Consider the following 24758-nt stretch of genomic DNA (forward strand, 5'->3'; position numbering starts at 1 on the left):
GACCACTGAAGATGCGTGTGTGTGTGTTGTGTGCTGTCGCCTCTCACCTGTGTGTACTGCATGTGTCACCGTGTGGTGGATTAAAGGACCCCCTCGGGTCATGTCATAAAAATGTTTTAAAATGATGTGAAACCACCTATTCCTAGACCCACACTTATCCATACACACTTATCCATACATCGTTAACCCTGTGAGTGCTTTTGATTAAACACGACGAAGGTCAGTAACACAAACAGTGTGAAGCCCTCGATGCTAATGTGAGTGTGGGAGACCAGCCAGGTTTATGCTGAGGCCTTTGATCTTGGACGCCCTCTTGTGTTCTTGGGTGGTAATGCATGGGAAAGAAAATGAAAATGGTACACATCTGTTGATTCTTTCCCTCTAGTGAGTCCCTCGTCCGCCCCCCCCCCCCCCCCCTTCCACCCACCACCACCCCCTTCTCTTACACACACACACACACACACACACACACACACACACACACACACACATAGCATCATACATTTAAGGAGCATGAGGCAGTTTGTTGTGCTTTATTGAGAAGCAAATGTACAAATAAGAAAAACAGCCATTTTTGCAAAGCATTACAATTATGATCATGATGATCAACTCTTTAGACGTCTGCATGTAGGCTGCAACCTACAGAAAGAATGATCATCATCATCAACCCTTTAGACGTCAGCATGTAGGCTATAATCTAGAGAACGATCATTTTAATCATAATCAAACCTTTTGACTTAATAATGTAGGCTACAATCTAGAGAACCATCATCATCATCATCAACCATTTAGACGTCATGGTGTAGGCAACAACCTACAGAACAAGAAACAGCCATACAACCCGTGGATTAAAAGCACCTGAGAATGAGGATTCTACAACACAATTTGGCCCAGACACATTTCTGTAGCTTTCGAAAAACCAGCCCAATTCCTAACTGTGGTTTATTTTGGATGAACGGACATCTGATCTGGAATAGCTTAATATGGACTATATCTCTCAACTTAATCTTGACCAAGTTTCCACTAGTAGACTTTGCTGTGGCTAGTCAGTCCATATATAGTAGTGAACCTACTACTGCGAGTACAAAAGTACCAGCCACATGAATAACTAACAGAAAAATGTACTGCTGATTCAAATGCTCTTAATTCCTGGAAGTAAAAAGGTTGTGTTATTATTTCTAATGTGGCCGTACAGCCAGACTAGACTGGAATGTTATCGCAAATCAAATTAAACATCAGACTGAAATCAATGGCTGGCAGCAAATGTGAATGCCTCTCAAATTCCCAAAGGCAGCCACGTTACTAAATATATAGCCTACCTATACCAGTATATTTCAAGCTATCATACATCCAACGAGGCCTTTAACTTAAAGGAGTAGTAAAGGGAAAATGCATGTTTAGCCCTGTTTTAAGGTTACTTATGATCATATACAATGGTTCAGATCAAAACGTTGACAAAGCTAGCATCTTCGAGAAAGTTGATAATTGCTCTACCACCGTTTTGGTCATACAATGGATGTGGATGGGCATCTTGAAAAATCATTCAAAAACATGTTAAACTCTCGATTTCAAAGACAAGAAGCTCAGCGAGGGGGTAATGCATTTTCCTTTTACTACTCCTTTAAACACCCAAAGCTACTTTAAAGCATAGCACTAGAGATTAGTAGACTAGTACATTTCACTATCAAATACTTTATTAAAACCGTTGAACTACAGCCTGTGTGCTTGGCATGCTTGGTGAGTTGTAACACTCACACCATTGCAGAACTATGTACTGAATAGGGCTTAATTGACCCAGTGGCCACTAGTGTGCACATGAAACACTGCATCTCGTTGTACACAAGACACTTCTATCTGAATGTTGTGTGGGTTTAACCCTTTTGAACACACTCCAAGCTCCCCTGAGCCCTCCTGTTCTGAAACCTCCCCTCTGTTCTAAAACAAGGTCTTAAAACAACAGGGAACCCACTAAACATAGAACACCACTGGATGTTCTTTGAACACAGAATTGACCCTACTGCTAAGACTTCAAACCCTGCTTTAAGAAGTTGTTCTGAAAAACAGCAGGATATGTGCACCAGTCATGTAACTGCTACTAACTACTATGTCATGGTATGGCATGTTAGGTATGCCAATGCTAGTCCTGGGAGTTGGCTGTGAGCTAGCACAGACCAGGTCAGGCTCACTACAACAATATGGAAACATTATGGTCAAGGGACAACTGCATGCTCTAGTTCCATGGCTGTATAAATATATCCCTTACAGGATGACACAAAACAACTAAATACCAGCCCAGGAAACCCCCTCTCCCACGGAATAGGACAAAAACAGCAAAGAATGAAAGTAAAATGGACAATGATTTAGATATTTGGCCTAATTTCCTCAGCATAGGAAGGAGCTTTAAACCAAATTAGGTTACCTCACAAGAATGTTCTGGAACAGTGTCTAGTTGTTGCTTCTCGTCTTTCGCAAATCGCTCAAATAGGAACATCAGTGTTTCAATGATGTCCTCTGAGTGTGTGTAATTTCTTGGGCCGATAGCACATTATCATTGACTGATTGGGAATCCCCATTTTTGTGATTACAGGTCATTACATTAGTTTACTGGGGGATGTTCCATAAAACTGGATTGCTATATTAGTGAACTAATTTTTTTTTTTTTTTAAATTGATAACTTAATTTTCAAGAAATTCAAACCCCATAATACTGTCTAACTCACTAACAGCATTATCTGGAATAATAATGTTACCTCATATGTATAGGCCTATCTGTGTTTCTGGTAACAAACAGTTCTATCGTTCACTTATAGTAGGCCTTTACTGTACAGTACAGTATGTCAACTCCAACAGATAACTGATATGTGACAGACAAATACGGGGGGAAAAATCAAGTAATCTGTTTTATAATCAGACTGAGGAAAATTGCACATTCTTCAGAGAAAGTAAACATGACATGGGGTGTGATGTGGGAAAGTAAAGTGAAAAAGGTTATTCATTAATCTGTAGAATTCAACAACAGAAGAGCAAAGTAACCTCCAGTGACTTTCGCACGGTGCATGTCCACATATCATGTACACAGAGGGAGCTGTGTGTGGAGCATGCGTGGGGAACACTCCCTCACAGAAACAAATGTGCTCCGATATTGACTCTGGCCTGCGATGGTGACAGGTTTGACCTGAGGTCAGGGCCGTACCACTGCGCAGTCAAGTGCTCTGTGGTCAGTCGCTGGGAGGCTTCATAATGTGCAAGCTGTACACGGCACTGATCTAAGACCAGGGCTAGACAGTTGTCTGTGTTTAGTATCAACACAGACAGTGTGTTAATGCAGTGGGATGAAAGTGAGTGAGAATGTGTGTGTGTGTGTGTTAGTTCTGTGTGTTAAGTGATCTAACATTAACAGTGCTAAGCTCCATCCATCCCTGATCACTGGTGCTATTTGGACATGTACTCAACTCCAGATCAAGCCCACATCCCCTCTCCCCTCTTAACATTTTACAATACAAGAAAGAAACAGGCTAAACATCTCCACCTAGTTTATCAATGGCCAATGCTTTTTTCCAATCCATTCATATTTCACATGTGCTTAGGGGGGCATTGGTAAGGGCGACAAATGGCTTCAACCAAGTTGAAAAAAAGAGGGGTAAATAAAGCCAGAGGTGCACTCCAGTGTAACACGACTACCATTCAGTAAGTTGTCTTCTTAGAACCATATAGTCTACTTGTTATCAATAATAAGATTGGAAAAGTTCCAAGTGGACAACACAAACATTTCATTGATCAAATCAGACAGGCAATTTGAAGACATTGTAATGTCTGGCGTGACAGAGCAGGCATTGCACTTTAGAGGTACTATAAGAATAAAATAAGCACTATAATAAGAATAAAATGAGTTATCACTTTCTATAACCTGTTTTTATGTAGACTGTTTTCCTTTATCCTTCCATTGGTGTGGGTTCCTAAATCAATGATGCTCGAATTAGGGCTGGGTATCGATTCGAATTTCAAGAATCGATTCGATTCCGATTCACAAGGTTCAGAATCGATTATCACGATTCAATTCGATCCGATTCAATATCGATTAGGTTAGTGTTACTAAAACCTTTTTTTTTTTTTTTTTTTGTAACCTTAATTACATGACTGCCAAGTTATGCAACACATCAACAGGCCTACTATGGCTGGGTATCGATACTGATTTCCAAAAATGAATGAATCATTGAATGAATTAATGAACTATTCATTCCTTAATTTATTAATTAAATAAAAGATCGATTTTGGGATTCATGAATCGATTCTGAATCATTTGATTCAGAATCGATTCATCTATGTTTTTAACCCAGCCCTAGCTCGAATACAAACATACAGTTAGAAAACTTTGCAAGTGTTAAAGGTTGTCATGAGATTTACATACGTTACTGAAAATACTAAGAAAACAAAAACAAAAACTGTGTGAGGTTTTTTATTTCCGTGGTGGTGGGTCAGGCTGGAGAGGGGAGGGGGTGTGGAGACAGCAGGGGGGAAGGGAGGGCTCACAGGCCAAAGGTCAGCGGAAGTTGGTCTCAGTGGAGCCCTTCTGGGATAGGTGTGGGCTCTGGCTGGGTCTTGATCGGGTCAGGGGTGATGGGCGCTGAGTTCAGCTCCTCATCGCCATGGTCACCCTGGTCAGACCCTGGTGTTGGACCTATCTTGGTCTGGAGGAGAAGAGATACAGGAGATGTCATCTCTAGGAACGACATTCTGGTCAAAACAAGTCAAAAAGAAGGGGCTCCGTTTGAATCCCTGCATGAGAACAAGTGAGTACTATGGTATTTAATTAACTATTATGCTAATCACCAGTTCAATTGAATAAACTCTACTGATCCACAGAGGGCAATTGTTTCTGCGATTAAAATAGTACAGGATATGCATAACTAATCATTTGAATGCAAAGAATATAATTAGAAATTAACAGACCATTCAGTGAAATGTAAAAATGACCATACCATACATATTCTGACTAAATAGTATATTAGTCACTTCTATGTTTACTATGATGACTCCTATCCTTTACCTTTAAAGTCTCCACTTTCTCCTCAAACGACTTGAAGGTTGGTGTGTTCCTGTGGAGGGAGAGGACAGGAGAGTGATTTAGGACTGACCACCCGCCAGACTACAGCGGGGAGGGACTTCCTCTCACGGGCCAAGCCACGGCTACACAGGAGAACTCTGGGAAAGCGGCGATGCAGGGGGGAGAGAGAGGAATAGACGCACACAGAGAGGAATAGACGCACACAGAGGAATAGACACACACAGAAAGGAATAGGCTCTGTGCACCAGCTCCACTACTTCCTGAAAGGAAGTGGGTATCTTTATTTCCTGCCCTATACTATTGGATTAAGTGATTTATCAGGTGTGCGCTGGGTGTGCCGCACACCTGATCAATCACTTAATCCAATAGTATATGACAGGAAATAAAAATGCCCACTTCCTTTAGGAAGTAGTGGAGCTGGTGCACAGAGCCTATAGACACAAACATCTGTCATGGATGGAGGGCTCTGGTTATTTGATGCTCAACACAGTGACTCAAAAATCAATGGAGTAACCGAAGGCAGCCACATGCCATTCCATTCTATTATTTTCTATTCTATTACATTCTATACTTTTCAATTCAGATCTCATATTCCCAGCATGTCCAAGGGGTATAGTAAGACTGAACAGATACCTGGAAAGAAACCGGGAAATTCGTTTTTTTTTTGTCTACAATACCTATGAGAGGGACTTGGACTTTTTCACATTTTATTGTTACAACATGGAATCAAAATTGATGTTTTTTTTTTGTCACTGAACACAAACTATAATGTCAAAGTGAATAAAATCAACACATTTTTCTAAATTAATTACAACTAAAAACAATGAATAGTTGATGGCATAAGTATTCACCCCCTTTGCTACAGTATGACCCACCCAAATAAACTCACGCACAATCAGTTTAGATTAGAAGTCACACAATTAGTTGAATGGAGTCCACTTGTGTGCAACTGAGGTATTTCACATGATTTCAGAATAAATCCACCTGTCCTTGGGTGATCCCACAGTTGATTAGTGCATTCCCAAACTAAGACTACACCATGAAGACAGACAAACCAGTCCAAACCCATCTGGGACAAGGTTCTTTTAAAGCACCAATCAGGGGAAGGATATAAGAGAAATTCCAGGGCATTGATTATCCCCTGGAGCACAGTTCCACCAGAGAAAAAATGAGAGGATATGGTTCTACTGTGAATAGAACAGGCCTAGAACAGGCCATCCTTACAAATGAAGTAATGGTGCAAGGCTGCCCGTAGTCAGAGAGGCCACCAGGAGGCCGATGGCAACTCTGAGGGACTTACAGTCTTCCATGGCTGAGATGGGAGAAACTGTGCATGTGACACACAGACACTTCACACGTGAGCTTTATGGGAGAGTGGCAAGAAGAAAGCCCTTGTTGAAAACAACTCACATAAAATCTGGGCTAGAGTGTGAGTGTGAGAGTCTCTATGGTCTGATGACTAAAAGAGTTTGACCTCAACTCTAAGCCCTATGTTAGGTGCAAACCTAACACGGCACATCAACCTAAGATCACCACCCCTACCATGAAACATGGTGGCGGCAGCATCATGTTATGGGGATGCTTCTCTGTACAAAGACAGAGGGGGAGATGAACGGAGCAAAGCATGGAGAAACTGTGAAGGAAAACCTGCTGCAGTCTGAAGAGACCTGGGACCTGGGAGAAGATTCATCTCCCAGCAGGACAATGACCCAGAACAGCAGCCAAAAGTACACTGGAGGGGCTTAAAGTCGCACTGAAATGACAAAAGCATTCTGTCCCATTTTGGTTCACATAATTGGTCTTAGTGTTCACCTATTCAACGATGTATGCCAAAAAATTTACAAAATTCTACTTTTGTTGTAATCTTATATCAAAGTATATAATTTCTTACTTCCTGGAAAACGGTAGGTCACGTGCAATGACGACAACAGGTACTTTAGATTTTAGGCCAATAATCTCACGACATCTACCCGTCAATCAACGCTATCCTTCTATCAAATCTGTCTAAAGTTCTTAAAACCCATCCACTTGTCAATGTTCCAATCAAATTCCTCTAAACATATGTCCCACCCTCATAGCTTGTTTTCGTCGGAAATACGTCAAACTAAGGAGGTTAGATGATCTCAAACGTCCGTTTCAGTGCAACTTTAAAAACCAAAAACCCTGGAACAGCCCGGCCAAAGACCTCCAACCTCCAACTCCCAGAGTTACAAGACTTCAAAATGTCTGGTGACCAAAGGGCAGACCACCCAACCTGGTGGAGATTGAGCAATTTTGCAAAGAAGAATGGGCGACAACTGCTGCTTCCAGATGTGCTAAGCGGCTACTTACCCAGACAGACTCACAGCTTGATTGCTGCCAAAGGTGCTTCTACCAAGTATTAACTCTGGGGGTGAATACTTATGGAATCAATTATTTACAGTTTTTATTTGTAATTAAGACACTGTGTTCTCTGAGTAGCCAACTGACCAACTGCTACAATAGCAATACCATCAACTTGAACTTGCACCAGAAACACCCATTTTCAAAACTCATCTTGACCATGTGTGTGTGTCTCCTTACCTCATCACGGGCATACTAGCAGAGTGCTGAAGGGAACGTATGCTATCCGAAAGCATTAAAGAACAGAAGAGTTAGCTGTTAGCGAACGCTGCTAGCGCAGTATTAGTACGAAGAGATAGAACCACACACACACTCATAGCATTGTTCTTCTCTTCATCCATCCTTCATTCATACACTCAATTCATCCCTCATATTTAGAGTTAAAGTACATCTTGATTGTCCCACCAAAGTGGAGTAAACAAAAAACCCAACACACACAGACACATGCGCACACACACGCACACAACTCCCAGGATTTTCATCTTCCCCACCCTAACATACGGCTTTGTCTTCAGTCTGTAGACTAGGTGAGAGGGTGTTTCCCTGGTCATTCAGTCTGTAGACTAGGTGAGAGGGTGTTTCCCTGGTCATTCAGTCTGTAGACTACAGCAGGTGAGAGGGTGTTTCCCTGGTCATTCAGTCTGTAGACTAGGTGAGAGGGTGTTTCCCTGGTTATTCAGTCTGTAGACTAGGTGAGAGGGTGTTCCCTGGTCATTCAGTCTGTAGACTAGGTGAGAGGGTGTTTCCCGGGTCATTCAGTCTGTAGACTAGGTGAGAGGGTGTTCCCTGGTCATTCAGTCTGTAGACTACAGCAGGTGAGAGGGTGTTTCCCTGGTCATTCAGTCTGTAGACTAGGTGAGAGGGTGTTTCCCTGGTCATTCAGTCTGTAGACTAGGTGAGAGGGTGTTCCCTGGTCATTCAGTCTGTAGACTACAGCAGGTGAGAGGGTGTTTCCCTGGTCATTTAGGGAGAGGAGGGTCAGAAGGAGGAGAGAGTAGAGCCCGTCATTCAGCGAGAGGGGGTTCTGAGAGAGGGATCAACCGCACACATGGACTGGATGTGGTCATGTTAGGGTTGAACTGGGATGTACTATGACATACTGAGTTATCAGTGGGTTTCTCGTGGGGTTGGGCTGCTATAGATCCACACTGTGTTAGGAATTATTTGGTTAAAACGTATTAGTGTGAACTGTGCACACAGAGAAAAACACAAAGAAGCCTACACACACACACACACACACACACACACACACACACACACACACACACACACACACACACACACGTACGTTAAGTAAAAGGTTAGAGACAATTCTACTAGTCAACTTCACACACAACATGCTTCAACATGATACACACAGAATCATGCAGCCACAAATGGAAAGGGCTCATTCATGTACTACAAGACACTGAGCTGCCAGAGGTAACATCTTGTGCTTTGGTGGTGAGTTTAGAGACTGAAGGGAAATATGGAATCATTCGATACCTGGTTATGCACAGCAATGAGAGGTTCTATCAATCTGCATTTGAAATAGTCCTTGCGGACACACACATTAAACACACACTAGTATACTACACACTACACAAGCATCCCAGATGCATGCAGTACAGAGAGGAAGGTGAGGAGAGAGAGAAAGAGAGAGCGAGGGAGAGAAAGAGAGGGGAGAGAGAGGGGGGAGAGGGAGAGAGGGGAGAGAGTGAGGGAGAGAGAGAGGGGAGAGATAGAGGGGGGATAGAGAGAGGGGAGAGAAAGGGGGGAGAGAGAGGGGAGAGAGAGAGTGAGGGAGAGAGAGAGAGAAGAGAGAGAGCAAGGGAGAGAGAGAGGGGAGAGAGAGAGGGGAGAGAGGGGAGAGAGAGGGAGAGAGGGGAGAGAGAGAGCGAGAGGGGAGAGAGAGAGCGAGGGAGAGAGAGAGAAGGAGAGAGAGAGAGAGAGAGAGAGAGGAAGAAGTCTGGAGAGTTACAAACACTACAGGACCCAACTGCTTAAAGACACCGTCAGCAATTTTTGGCTACCATCAAAGTAGGTCACTACTAGGTAGGTTCATGGATGTTTTAGCATTAGCTTTAGCTAGATTTATCACTTGGAATTTGAAATATTGCTGACTGTGGCTTCTGGCATAGTCTCCAAGGCCTCTAAACAGATGAACGGCATATGAAGCATCCAGAGTGACCGGCAGCGAGTTTAAATACTTAAATACTAAAGGCACTAACGAGGGCAGTCTTACCCAAGGGAATTAGAGAAAGACTGCAACCTGCAAATGCCAAGGATGGAATTAAAATGAGTGAGTTATAGAAGTTAGGGTGTGGTGTGTGGGAATGGGTGTGTGTTGTTGGAGGGACCTGTGTGTGTGTGTGCGTACGTGACTCACGATGAGATATTACACATACGATACTAAGTATAATTAGTTACGCATGCATAATATTAGTACAACCATCCAAGCTTTACCCTCTAAAATGTGTTTCATCATGACTAGAGAAACGGTTAGAGGACTAGCAGAGACACGCTGGGGTTAAGAGATGTGTGTCCCCCCCCTCTTTCCAATCTGACCAATTTTGAGCCCTCAGAGACAAGGAGGCTACTGTGGACTATTGAGATGCCCCCCTCATGTCTATCCTCACTAACCTGACGTCCTCCAGCTTCTTGCTGATGGCAGAGCCCACGCTGGAGAAGGCTGCGCTGGCCTTCTGACCGGCCTGAGACAAGCTCTCTGACGTCTTCTTATAGCTGGGGGGGTTCATGGGAAAGGAGGGAGAGGGGGAGAGAGAGAGAGAACAAGAAAGACGTCAGCCAAATTGCTTCCTAATGTACAATTTAATGATCTAGCGATCTAGTTTATACTGTATGAGTGGCTATGTGAGAGAAAGTGAGAGAATAAGGATAGCAGAAGAGAGGGAGAGAGAGGGAGGGAGGGAGAGAGAGGGAGAGAGGGAGAGAGAGAGAGGGAGAGAGAGCTAGAGAGAGAGAGAGAGGGAGAGAGCTAAAGAGAGCGAGAGAGAGCGAGAGAGCTAGAGAGAGAGCTAGAGAGAGAGAGCTAGAGAGAGAACTAGAGAGAGAGAGAGCTAGAGAGAGATCTAGAGAGAGAGAGAGAGCTAGACAGAGAGCTAAAGAGAGAGAGCTAGAGAGAGAGAGCTAGAGAGAGAGACAGAGCTAAAGGAAGAGAGTGAGAGAGAGAGAGAGTATAAGGTTGACAGAGGAAAGGGATTTTGACAGACCCAGATGGGGTGAGAGTGAATGACAGGGGGGCCCAGGGGTTGTGGGACGGTTGTGGGATGGTCGTGTGAGTGTGTGTGTGTGTATGTGTCAGCACGTACGCGGTGGAGGTGGTGACCTCCTGCCAGCTCTTGGTCAGGTTGTGTCTGAGCTCGTCGAGCGGGGTGATGCCCAGCTTGCGCTTGATGTCCGCCACCTGCTTCTCCTTGGCCTCCAGCACCTGGGACAGCGTGAGGATCTCGTCCTCCACCTGGACACACACACACACACACACACACACACACACACACACACACACAGAGAGCAGCGGTGAAGCGCGGTGCGACACCGGGGGCGCGTTTTTCGCGCGGCGTGACGGGATGACCCCTGACCTTCGCCAGCTCCCCCCGCAGCTCCTCCTGCTCCTCCTCCGTCAGGGCGGGGACGGGCGGGGGCGGGCCCACCATGGTCACCGCGTCCTCCCCCACCTCAGTCAGGGAGTCTGGCCTCTGGGCACCTGGAGGGGGAGAGAGAGAGAGAGAGAATGAGATGATCTCCATGCTTCACACACGCAGAGTGTTTCATGACAGGCTACACGCAGAGTGTTTCATGACAGGCTACTGCCGGAGACCGAGACCGCGGTGAGGCCGGTCATGTCCTCTCCTGAGCCCAGGAGCTCGTCCACTGGTGAGCGAGAGAGAGAGGTCTGACCAGATTAAGAGATTCTCTTTGATGCTAGACACTCGCCAGATGGCAGGGACGCGCACACACACGCGCAACTTTGATGTCATGGCCATACCCCTAGGAGCAAAACATCAATTAGGACTGAGGTAGATGGGAGTCATCCTGACAGCCAGGAGAGAGAATGAGCCACTGAGCCAGTGAGAGAGATACCAGAGAAAGACACTCAACTCTCTTATACCGGAAGAAACTAGAACGTCTTCAGGATTGTTCTTAGTTAAAATGCAGCGTTGTGATGTTCCGTCTCACACACAACAGCTTTCGCCGGAAGGACTACGGAACAATGAATGGACCAATCAACTGCTAACAGGAGGTTGGGCTAGAATGTGGATTCAGGTCCGTTATTGCATTTTCAACACAGTGAAAGCTGTTGGATTCTGAAGAAAAGTGTTGCTGTGCATAAATTAGTTCCTAAAAGACCATGTTAGCCTGAAGCATAGAAACTCAAGCCTGAGTTTCGGTGCTGCTTGTAGCCTATATCACATGGTCCTGATCCACTTTTATCAATGTCAATTTCCTAATAGAAATAGCATAATGTGGTTTGGACCAGTATGCATGTCATGGGCATAAGCTAGAGTAAGGTGATCATGTATCAATAACTAAACTAGCCTCATAAATTGATTTGAATTTTTTTACAGTCTTATACTCTATTTAAAAAGGATCGGATCACTTAGATAAACACAATCCAGGCATTCTAGACAGTCTACTGTTATACACTTGGATCTCTTGTATCTAGTCTACTGTAAATGTGGTTGTGCTTCTTGTATACTGCTGCTGTAGCACCGCTATCCCCCCTAGCTTGACCTAAAGTTGAACTATATTACATTCAGACTTATTACAATTAGTTAAATTAACTTGTCCCATAAATGAATGGCTTTATGGCAACAAACCATTTTGGACTGTGTTGTGTTAGTATGCAAAGTACGTTATAGTGCTGCTAAAGCAGAGTAAGTTATTAGTGGTTAGGAGTCTGTCTATATCACAACCACACACACACACACACACACACACACACACACAGATCCCTCCAACAACATCCAGAGAATTCCCACACACCACGCCCCAACTTCTATAACTCACATACGTGTGTGTGTGTGTGTGTGTGTGTGTGTGTGGTAAGTGTGATATGTGTTTGGGTGAAGAAGTGACAAATAGCTTGAGCAGGATACGCCTCAAATCTCCTGGGCCCTGCACGACAAAACAGGATTACAGGGTTAGCGCGATAACTTCAGGTTAAAGCCTGGTTTATCTGTATCATGAAGGTGGATCACTTTTCCCCCGCGATATATCGCCTTGGTAACTTGCTGCCGAGCGAACCTGCTCCGGGGCAGGTTAAGTTCCAGATTACCGATCAAAACGTATGAAGCACTGCCCGCTGAGCAATCAATTCACTTGGGAAATGGCATTGGAAGTTAAGATCCCATATGGAACTTCAGTGTGCGAATTAAAAAATAATCTCAGTGCGCGAACAGTGAGAGGTTCTTTTACAGACCGACAAACCTCTCTTGGGCTTTTTCTGATACCATGTGAAAGACAGCCTACAGATTGCGGAATGGCTTTGTCAGCTGCTTGAGCCATATTTTGCCAGTTTACAGTCCTGCAGACTGTATGCTATGCATTTGCGTTTTTATTGGCTAGTTTCATGTAGGCTCAGATGTGGGTGATGCCGTTTTCCGTGATTGCGGTTGTTTGGTTTACAAGAGCATAGGCCTGTTGTGGTTTTTCACATGCCTCTGTAATATGATCTTTAGAAACGTCTTTAGAAACGAAATAGCCTCCCCACTTGCTCCAGCACGCATGCGTCAGTGCGCAATCGTTGCTCCAGCACGCTGTGCGCATGCGTGCTGGAGCAAGTGGGGAAGCTATTTCGTTTCTAAAGACATTTTTTAAAGATCATATTACAGAGGCATGTGAAAAACCACAACAGGCCTACGCTCTATGTAAGCACAACTAGCGATTCATAAATACAGATTGATGAAAACAACCGTTTTGCGGCAGAAAATAGATTTTTTAGAAGCTGCATTCTCAGTGCCCCGTCCGCCGCCATTACATGGATATACTTGGCTCGCACTGGATTTTACATTTCTTCTACGGGCCTCCGAATTACACCAAAGTTATCTCGGTGAGTGAAACGTCTTATAATATGCCGTAAATAAGGTCCAGGTCGTCAAAAACGAGCATTCTCCTTTAAAGTCCCTGACTCACTCAACCTCCGTCTTTCCTAGTTGAGTTGCACAGTTCGCTTCAGGAAAAACTGCTCCTTCCAGTTCAGTCACCCAGGGGCTGATTCACTCAGGTGTCGGAGCTAATTATGTACAAGTATAACCATGTTAATGAGTCCAACACTGAATATGGGAATAACATAGATTATAATAACCTATGTTAAATACAGATATCAGAAAGGAAGAAAGTTATTTTCCCACACTTAAACTTTACTTGGTCCTTCTATGTTTTCCATATATCCATCCCCTGAAACTCCACCCTCTCTCTCTCTCTCTCTCCTCCCCCTCATTTCCTCTCTCCTCAGTCCTGATGACGCTGCAGCTCCACTCAGGTGTCACCACCGCCACTGCTGACACACACACACACACACACACACACACACACACACACACACACACACACACACACACACACACACACACACACACACACACACACACACACACACACACACACACACACACACACACACACACACACACACACACACACACACACACACACACACACGCAGACACACGAACGCACGCACTGCTGACAGTAACAGGCTTGTGTGTCACTGACACCTATCCCAGAGGGCTCGGCTTCGACAACAACAGGACCAGGGTTCAGGAAATTCAATTCATGAAATGTTTATTATTCCCTTTTTCCACAAATTTCCACAAACCGTCCACACTCCCAGACACACCAAAACTCACCCCGTCCACACTCCCAGACACACCAAAACTCACCCCGTCCACTCCCAGACACACCAAAACTCACCCCGTCCACACTCCCAGACACACCAAAACTCACCCCGTCCACACTCCCAGACACACCAAAACTCACCCCGTCCACACTCCCAGACACACCAAAACTCACCTCGTCCACACCTCAACCGACAATATCACCGCTGAGGAAACTCACACCAGCTTTTAAGGAGGTCGGATTAGACCCAGGTCTCAGGAATCATATGGATTAAACATATAGCCTAGTCCCTAGCTCTCAGTGCCTCTCAAAGGCAAGGCAAGTTTATTTATATAGCACATTTCAGCCACATGGCAATTCAAGGTGCTTTACATGAGACATTAAAAGCATTAAAACAAAATGCAATACATATAGACATTTAAAACAAAAAGCAGGACAAATAGAATACAGAAATAAAAGTTACAGTGCAGTATACAGATAAACATAACCCCTCTTAGAAAGCAGTGGCAAAAAGAAAAGTCTTCAGGCTTGTTTTAAAAGAACCAAGAGTTGCAGCAGACCTGCAGTTTTCTGGAAGTTTGTTCCAGATATGTGGGGCATAAAAACTGAACGCTGCTTCTCCATGTTTTGTTTTAACTCTGGGGACAGAAAGCAGGCCTGTGCCAGACGACCTGAGAGGTCTGGATGGTTCATAACGTATCAGCAGATCAGAAATATATTTTTGCCCTAGACCATTCAGTGCTTTGTAAACCAACAGCAGTATTTTAAAGTCAATTATTTGACAGACAGGAAGCCAGTGTAAAGACCTTAGAACTGGTGTGATGTGATCCACTTTTTTAGTCTTAGTGAGGACTTGAGGAGCAGAGTTCTGAATCAGCTGCAGCTGTCTGATCGATTTTTTGGAGAGACCTGTAAACACGCCGTTACAGTAGTCGAGTCTACTGAAGATAAATGCATGCACACGTTTTTCCAAATCCTTCTGGGACATAAATCCTTTGATCCTTGATATATTCTGATAGTAGGCTGACTTTGTAATTGACTTAATGTGACTATTGAAATTCAGTTCCGAGTCCATGACTACACCATGATTTCTGGCATCGTTTGTGGTTTTTAGCATTACTGATTGGAGCTGAGCGCTGACTTTTAATTGTTCTTCTTTGGCTCCAAAAACAATTACTTCAGTTTGATTTTTGTTTAGTTGGAGAAAGTTCTGGCACATCCAATCATTGATTTGTTGAATGCACTTACTCAGCGCTTGTATGGGATTATAGTCCTCAGGTGATATGGTAATATTAATTTGTGTGTCGTCTGCATAGCTATGGTAACATATTTTGTTGTTTTCCATAATTTTAGTTAGTGGGAGCATGTAAATGTTGAACAGAATAGGCCCCAGAATGGAGCCTTGGGGAACGCCACAGGTCATTTTTGTCAGCTCAGATTTGTAATTGCCTATAGACATAAAGTAGTCCCTGTCCTCTAAGTAGGATTCAAACCAATCTAACATGTACCAGAAATTCCCAGCCAATTTTCCAGCCGGTCTAGTAATATGATGTGGTCTACCGTGTCGAACGCAGCGCTGAGATCAAAGCCACAAATACCAACAGAAAAAGAGAAAGAAGGCCTCACAGGGTATATCATTAGTCTAATTATATTAGGCTAGCTCATCATACATAATTAAGCTTTCATTAAGCTATTATGAGCAAAAAGGCCTTTTAATTGTTAAAATCTTTCACTGGATTTACTGTAGGCACCATGACCCCAGTTGCATAATAATTCAAACAGATACATCCAGTTAGTGTATTTGTAGCTATTGATGTAGGTGCCTGGGTTGAAGTCAAAGACAAGTCATCGTCTTTGTTCAATATTTGTTTTCCCTGTGGCTCAGGGTTCTGTCCTCCTGGAGAACTTAACATCACAAACATATGCAGATATGTAGGTAAAGTACAGTTACTGCATACAATAACTCTCTCGCTTTCTCTTTCCTTCTACAGGTACCTACCATCTAGAATACAAAGAGCATTTCACTTCACTCAATGTACAAGCCTTTCTTGTGGTCGTATGGCTACTCAAAGGACAGGTTTGTTTAGTGAGCTCTCTTAAGAGAGTTTGAAGGCAGGTCTGGTTGTGTATGAGTGTCTGGCCTCGACCCCCCGGCCCCCAACCCACGCCACCGTCTGGCCTCCATGCCCCGGCCCCCAACCCACGCCACGGTCTGGCCTCCACGCCCCGGCCCCCAACCCACGCCACCGTCTGGCCTCGACCCCCCGGCCCCCAACCCACGCCACCGTCTGGCCTCGACCCCCCGGCCCCCAACCCACGCCACCGTCTGGCCTCCATGCCCCGGCCCCCAACCCACGCCACGGTCTGGCCTCCACGCCCCAGCCCCCCAACCCACGCCACCGTCTGGCCTCGACCTCCCCGGCCCCCAACCCACGCCACCGTCTGGCCTCAACCCCCCGGCCCCCAACCCACGCACACACACACACACAATACCCACCCTCACGCTAACCTCCCCCCTTCACACACACACAAACACTCCCTCCCCACCACAGACATTATATCCACGTCACACCCACAATGCCCAACCCCACTAATCTCCCCCTTCAGACAGACACACACACACACACACACACACACACACACACACACACACACACACACACACACACACACACACACACACACACACACACACACACACACACAATCACTCCTCACCACAGCCCATTCCATCCTATTCATGTCACACCCACACCCACACACACGGCTTTACCTGGGCCGGCGGGTGGCGGCGAGCCGGGCGGCGTGATGCTGTAGCCGGGGGAGAGGTACAGGTAGCTGGTGTTCACGCCCTGCTCAAAGTCAAACGGGGACGTGTATTCCTCCAGCAGGGGGTCCATGCTGCCGCGAGCCTGGCCGAGCCCTGACCTGGCTAAGATCTCACCTCGGCTCACACACACACACACGGCTCACACACACACGCCGCTCGTCTCTCACGCACACAGGCGCTCGTCCGCGCCCCTACTGGCCCTGATTGCCTGCATGTGATTGGCTGTGTGTGCCGCAGCTGCAGAATCCCCTGTTTACTGCTCCGTTTGTCCTGTCTCCTGGACTGTGTCAGCGTATGTGTGTGTGTGTTTGTGTGTGTGTGTGTGTGTATGTGTGTGAGAGAGAGAGAGAGAGTATGTTACGTGTGCTCCAGCTCCAGTCTCTCTTGCGTCTCTCCTGTGGGCTCACATGACGCCCGGGCCAAGGTGTCCTTCCGTTCCCCTGTCAATAAGTTACCTAGTCCCTCCTCCTCCTCTCCCTTCCTCTTTCTCTCCCTTCCTTCTCTTTCCACCGCAGTCCCAAAGGTCACTGTGAAGCTGTTATTTCCCCCACGGTCAGTCAGACTTGGTCAAAGGAAGCCCCGTCGAAGATAGCGTTAGTGCTAGCTAGTTAGCATTAGCCGCCGCGCGCGAGCTGCTCCTCTGTGACACTCTATCCCAGCCTTAGTACCTCCTCGCTCCGGTCTCGCTCCCTCCCTCCCCTCCCTCATCCATCTTGTCATCTAAAGAAAAATTAGGTCCCGTTTGTCGCGCGGTCACGTGGCCCGGGGAACAGGCCCGCGAGATGGGAGAGCGTAATCTGCAGTGTCCCAGATTACAGCTCCGCTAATCCCGTTCAAACTGCCGAGCTTGGAGCTGCACTAAACCTAATGGAGAGTGAATGGCTCTGGGAGGGAGGAAGGGTAGGGGATGCGTGCATGTGTGTGTGTGTGTGTGTGTATTTGTGTGCGTGCGTGTGTGCGTGTGTGTGTGCCAGTTTGTGTCATTGTGAGTGTGCCTGTGTGACAGTGACTTGTGTGTCACACTGCCTTTGTTAGTGTGTGTTCGAGCACAATGTGTGATGTGGGTGTCAATGCTACACACAGCCACAAAAGACGACCTCGCTTCCACTGTATAGCACCTACCATACCTGCGTTTGTACATGAGCACATGCGCACACACACACACGCACACACAAACACACCCACGTCTCTATCAATGCAAGTAGCTGCATTCTTTTTCCGTGATGTCTAGCAGGCCGCCGTGTGCCTCTGTATCTGTCCATGGCTGAATACACCCCAAGGCTGGGAAGCGCTGGGATTCAATAGAGAGAGGCTAGGCATGTCTTTTGTTGAATACCATTTCAGAACCACTAAGGCCAATTTCATTTTTCAGCATTTCTCTCTCTTAGAACAGTCCATTTTGAAAAAGCAGCTAGTTTTGCATTGTTATCGCAAAAACGTCAATTTACAGGCCTCGGCTACGTTAGTTTTTTTGTTTTTTAAATCAAATGAAACTCCTCAGATTTAAACGTAGGCCCCTATTATTGATAAGAAGCTCTTATTGAATGTCTTCCTACAGTAGTTCCTACTTCAACATGCATACAGCATGGAACTGCATACACAGCAGCATAAGGCTGCACCATTATGACAAAGATATTGTCATATAATTGAGATGATTCTGCCTGATACTGTAATTGTGATTATTAAGTGGTGTGGTGAAACTGTGGTGCCACTTTCATATCAAAACAAGGTGATTTGAGGTGCTGCAACAGTCGTTCTACACTATCTGGCAAGACTTCTACACTAAGGTCCAATGACACATTTTTTGCAATCAGCATTAAAATCTATTCATAGGCATCATGAATGATCTGACGCCAGTTTCAGTCTTACGAATTGTATCCAAACTGACCTATACCGTACCTTATCTACAGTACGTCTCTCTCTATAGGTCATTCTAAATAAGTAAGGGATAAAGTACGACCAAATGGTCATTATGGTAAAGAAGAGCCCAACAGTGCATTTGGAAGCCGAGGGGTTTTGCAACACTGAAGGGCTCTTATTTTGGATAATTACTGGCTGGCTATAGGTTATCCCACTTATCACACGGCTACTTACCAACGACATTAATACATAGAGACCAAATGTTGATTAGAGTATATTTGATGTTTATATTGTACAGTGAAAATAATAAAGCAATGACAAAACTTCAAGTATGAAAACCTGTTGCTATAGCAATGCTGCTGCTTGGCTCCATACCAACATCGTAACATTGTAGGCCTACAAATATAACGTATACATTTACTGTTAAAATGTAATCATGTTTTCCATTAATTGTGACGTTGGGGACGTGGAAGCTGACAGCCAAATTGATCTTGTCTGTTGTTTCCCTTAAGCATAACAATAAAATATTAGCCACTTTCATACGTGCTTACAAGTTTCAGTGTTGTTATGTCATCCATGGTAGTAGTAACACTTTTTTGCCAGCGAATTATCTTAGCTAGATAACGGTCGAACAGTGTTGCCCCTAGCAGCGTGGTGAATATTGCTCCCAACGTCATCAGTTGAGAAAATATCGACCATAAAATGTGAAATGACTGCTTAAATAAGCACAATGATAGTCAATGTTAAATTAAATTCTGAGAGAACCATTACAGGCACAGTCATGTTTGTTTCAGTTATTATTTGGATTAAATGCTTACATTATGTGTGTAATCCTTTGTAAAATCACCGTTTCCCTACACCAGGGGTATGCAATTAAAATTCAAAGAGGTCCAGACAGAGATATTTCCTGAAGCAACGGTCCGGAGGTGTGTAAATTGAATTGAAGCTTTTTTTTGTGTCCTCAAATTCAAATATTATTTTATGTGCCTTCAGTTCAGATTTGAGTGGGTATGTTTGCTCACATTTGTTTGTTCGTAGTGACGCTTCACATAGCGCGTTTAATAATGGCCACGGTCTTGGAGCATATAATGCCCGTGGGAAGAATGAACATATCAGTGTCTGTCCACTCTGGATGAAAATCTCAATTTTCACTGTGATCTTTTCTCTTTTTAGAGCATGGCATGTGAAATTACTTTCCTCTCTCGAACTGCTGTCTCTCGTCTCGTCCGCAGTGTGTGTGCATAGCTCACTCATGCATAGATTTGATTGGCTAAATAGCATCACCGCAACACATTCAATGGTCTATGAGTTTCCTGACTTGCTAAAACAGTGCCGTAAGCTGCACCAGTTCAAAAAGAAACGCTCCGTCAAAATGTAATAATTCTAAATAATTGATTGGTTATAGGTCTGGGTCCGGATAGGATGGCGTCTGGGTCTGGAGCGCGTCGCCCATTAGTGACCCCTGCCCTACATGGACGACGAAATCACGGAAAAACTTAACAGGGCGAGCCAGTCCAGTGACGTCACTGGGAGACTGGTTTGCCCTTGGAGGTTTTTCTGCCATTGTAGTTTCGATGTAGTTTAAGTATTTAATCCAAATAATATCAACTGAAACAAGCATGACTGTACTCCTTTAAATAGTTTTTTTTTCCATTTTAAACGTACATTTTCTCTGACCTAGCCATGACCCACTATTATTCCATTCTGATCAGCTGATGTTGTTGATTTAATTCCAAATATAAAACCACTACCATCCAACTCAAATCAAATCTGTATCGCCCACACTCATCAGATCAAAACCAACAATAATAAAATCTAATTCTGGTACTAACTAGGAGGGTCCCCCCAACACTTGTCTGTATTCTCTCTGGCTGCAGTATTCCCTTCGGTCAGGGTGTGTCTGACCGCCCTGCCATCCAACAGGGGAACATAAACACCAACACCGTCACCACCCCTTCCACCACGGCCGCGACCGGGAACAAAGACGGTTCTTAAAGTGGTTAACGAAGCACAGCGCAGGATCAATTACACGATTATTCCCCACACACGGTGTCACATGGTGGCGGGCCAACGAGAATCATGGGACGCTGGATGATTCGGGCCCTGACCGTGGCCAGACTGGGTGTGCCAAGTGTGTTCCCAGAGCCGAGCATCGTGGGTAAAGAGCGTGGAGAGGCCAGCGATTCGTCCCACCTAAAGGGCGTCTGCCCTGTGAAGACATAGTGAATATACTGAACAGAGGGTGAACATAAAGGAGAATAAAAAATAATAGAAACTAGGCCAATGAAAAGATTCCTGTTTTTGCATTTTAAACTCCAAGCATGAGTGTCTTATTGTTCTCTAAAGATATGTTCAGTCAAAAGCGTAGACCCTGCACGTACGCGTCGCTTAGAGTGAGGCAAGCGCTTGTGGACTAGAAAGACGTGTTTGTCTGAAGTTCCTTTCTCCAGCGGTATCTGTCCCTCTAACATCTAATTATCTGGCTTCTATTAGCAGCACTGGTATACAGCTTGTTTCTCCACATGACCCAAAACAGCCTGTTCAGCTCGACTGAGAAGCCAAGACACTAGGGGGATCCTGAGGTTCCTCTTCATCAAAGTTGGTCTCCTAGCCACCACACTCTACGCAGGCCTACCTGTAGAGATCTGGCATGCTAGGACAGATGTACTGTATGCAATGGCATCCATTCCACAAAGAGGCAAACATTACCCTGTAAACTAGAAGGAGGATTTGGGGTTGGGACGATCAGGGTTGGACAGTTTTACCATCAGACCCCATCAGTTAGCTGGGCGTCCCGGTTTTACAGCAAGGCCCCAAGTTTCTCCCCTCAGTGTCATGTTGGAGCTTCTTCTGTCTCCCCGGCCTACCTTAGGAGCTGGCAGACAGGTGAGACCTCAACCTGGCCAAATCTCACAGGCTGGTGGAGAATCCAGAACGAGAAATACTGTAGGAGGACATAGAGTGAATTCAGAGACTCTGTGACCTGATTCACCAACGAGGTCTCCAGTATAAGACTTCCCCCCTCAGCGCTCCATTGTTATTGAGAAGGGAGGAATCTTAGCAGGAAATGTATTAACGGGCCATTTTTCACAGGTTTCAGGATTTCAAATGATTAAACTATGAACTATGCCGGCTTGAGTGGAAGACATTCCATGGGAAGTGCATTTCATTGCATCCCAAGAGGCTAGGTCTTCCTCGAACAGAACTACTTACTGCACAAACAGATTTGTATTACATCCTCATATGGTCTTTGAGTGACTAAGTTCAGCCCAGGTGCACAATACAATTTGTGAAGACCAAAACCTGTCCTGGTTAACAGGATACTTATAGGTGACCCACATTTAGGATTCCTCACCAGTGGCATGTTCTGTGTAACTAATCAGCAGCCAAGGCCATGGCTTAAACACAGCTTAATGTTATGGACATCGACCTATGTGCCATGGCAGTCTTCGGCCTTACTTGAATAATAGCCCAAAGTAGATGCCTGGTCTACACCCATTTCAAACCGCTGGTCAGTCAAATAGGTTATGTAAATGATAAGCATATTGAATGAGGCCAGCATGCAAAGTCAATCTCTAGTGATCTCGTGCACCCAGGTTTAGGCCTACAGCTCATCAGTCCTTGAAGACTTTGCCATCTGGTTCCGACTAGTAGACCAACTATTAAACCCGAGGCTTCAGAGTAATGAGTATGAGCTCTGGGTTAGTGATCAACAAAGACTTAACCTAGATCCTGTATTCCAATCAGTGCATGTCTTTAAAATCAGATAAATGTGAAGCATTTCATGTTTCAAAATTAAGAGATGTAGCTATATGTTGTTTTATGTAGGAGTAGCTTTTTTGTTTTTCTTAGAATGCTGTTGATATGACAACCAAACCCTTGGTGATGGTTAAATTCGACAGTTTGAGTTTGAGCTAGCAGGGGGATGCAAGCTCCAAGACGTCCTCTGACCACAAACTACACTCAATGCAGCCAATTGTGCCTCAGTGAAATCTAATAACAGCAACTTTGGTCACAACCCCTTCCAGTAATTACCTTAATTAGGGCACATTTGCGAGAAAAACAAGAGAAATTTGAAATCCTACTTGAAAAGCACACTTAAAACCTGACCAAACATACTGTTAACTAGAAAAAAAAATCTTCAATCCGTGAGCCTATTCATGGCAATAGCTTTCTGTCACAGTACAAATAAATCCTCTCACCTTTTGTTGTGGTACAAAATGAGATCTTTAACTGGATTCGCTACGGTGCATTACCGCTGCATTCAGTATAAATCAATATGGTTGTCAAAGGCCATATGACTACTATTCCTCTGTTCACTAACTGTCATAAGCATGGATGCTATTTAACCTTACTTTTATTATCTGAGAGATAAACATGATCAAATATCAATGTTTGCTTATTCCCTTCTATGTCTGCATGATTTCTCATGATTTCTCATGACTGCGAAAAAATGTCTCCCTGCATACTAGTATAGTAGGTAACCAATGGCAACTACATTGAAGACAGAAAGTGAGAAAAACAGAAAGTGAGAAAAACAGAAAGACAGGAGAAGAAAGGTGTTATCAACGAGGCCATCTAAACACACGCAGACAGAGAAACAGTGTAATGACTGGGGCTGTTCCCTTGGTAATTCTCCTTCACTCGACTGTAAAGATGCACTGGCATTTTCTGTTGGTGAAACTGCTTCTTTTCAACCCTTTCGATACGACCATGTCACCGGCAACATTTTAAAAAATATCTAACAAATATTTAATAATATTTTTTTTTAAATCTAACAAATCTAAAAAATTCCTCACTCCAACACTTGCTGAAAGCTGAGAACCTGCGCTTTCTAGTATTATAGGGAAAATCCAATTAATATTCGAAATGTTGTCACTGTACTTTCAGGGTTAAAAGGGAACTGAAAAATAAGTTAAACTTTATAGAAAATGCTAGATTGTTTCACTTATCCCCAAGTGGTACGTAGGACAGTAGTGACAGCATCTTCACAGTTCTTTAGACCTGATTCAGGACTCACTGATATTAGCCTAGATTACTGTCATGTAGACCGGATTCAGGGCTTACTGATATTAGCCTAGACTACAGTCATGTAGACCGGATTCAGGGCTCACTGATATTAGCCTAGACTACGGTCATGTAGACCTGATTCAGGGCTTACTGATATTAGCCTAGACTACAGTCATGTAGACCGGATTCAGGGCTCACTGATATTAGCCTAGACTACGGTCATGTAGACCTGATTCAGGACTCACTGATATTACAGGCTTCTGTCCTAGTGTTCCACTGCAGAGGAGCACAAATCGACAAAATTCAGCCATATGTCCAAATAAAGGCCTATAACTCACCAAAGTGTCAATGCTTGCTATGGGTGCCACCTCACTTACCGCTGAGGTCTTTTGCATCCTAAATACGATAATAAAAATGCTTGTGAAACTCATTTTATCATTGGTCCACTGTTTCCAAAAACTGACAGTTCTCAAAGCTCTGTTTTCCTCTGTGTTTCTCTTTTGCATTTGTCTTCTTTTACAAGTAGCACACACGATCGCTACACAGGTCCCCAGGTGCTACAGTATAGGCTACTTGTAAACAAAGATGGACAATGTGGCACAAGCACATACTGAGAAAAGGTTTTGAGAACTGAACAACAGGTGTTGGGCAAAAGGTACACTATAGAAAACCAGGCCAGGCCCAGCCTGGCTTATGTGCGTGGCTGGCTTGTTTCTGTTCAGGACTGCTAGGACGGAAGCTACTGAAATAACTGTGAATTGAAATGACATGA

At 44.5% G+C, this 24758-nt stretch overlaps 1 protein-coding gene across 2 annotated transcripts in view; it reads right to left on the bottom strand.

Moving 5' to 3' along the window:
* Positions 1–527: 527 nt before the first annotated feature.
* Positions 528–24758, bottom strand: part of tpd52 (tumor protein D52) — a 29803-nt gene continuing 5572 nt past the window's right edge. The window contains exons 1-6 of one of the 2 annotated variants that reach the window (XM_084455213.1): positions 17060–17406; positions 11028–11152; positions 10758–10906; positions 10069–10170; positions 5047–5095; positions 528–4687 (exon numbers count right to left, since the gene is read on the bottom strand). In XM_084455213.1, coding sequence (XP_084311339.1) covers positions 4556–4687; positions 5047–5095; positions 10069–10170; positions 10758–10906; positions 11028–11152; positions 17060–17186 — 684 coding nt within the window. In that variant the 5' untranslated portion in view covers positions 17187–17406 and the 3' untranslated portion in view covers positions 528–4555. Of the gene's footprint in view, positions 4688–5046; positions 5096–10068; positions 10171–10757; positions 10907–11027; positions 11153–17059; positions 17407–24758 lie in introns of those variants that run through there. The other variant, XM_084455214.1, reaches the window with a different exon arrangement.

The sequence above is a fragment of the Borostomias antarcticus genome (genome assembly GCF_949987555.1).
Source record: "Borostomias antarcticus genome assembly, chromosome: 21".
NCBI lineage: Eukaryota > Metazoa > Chordata > Actinopteri > Stomiiformes > Stomiidae > Borostomias > Borostomias antarcticus.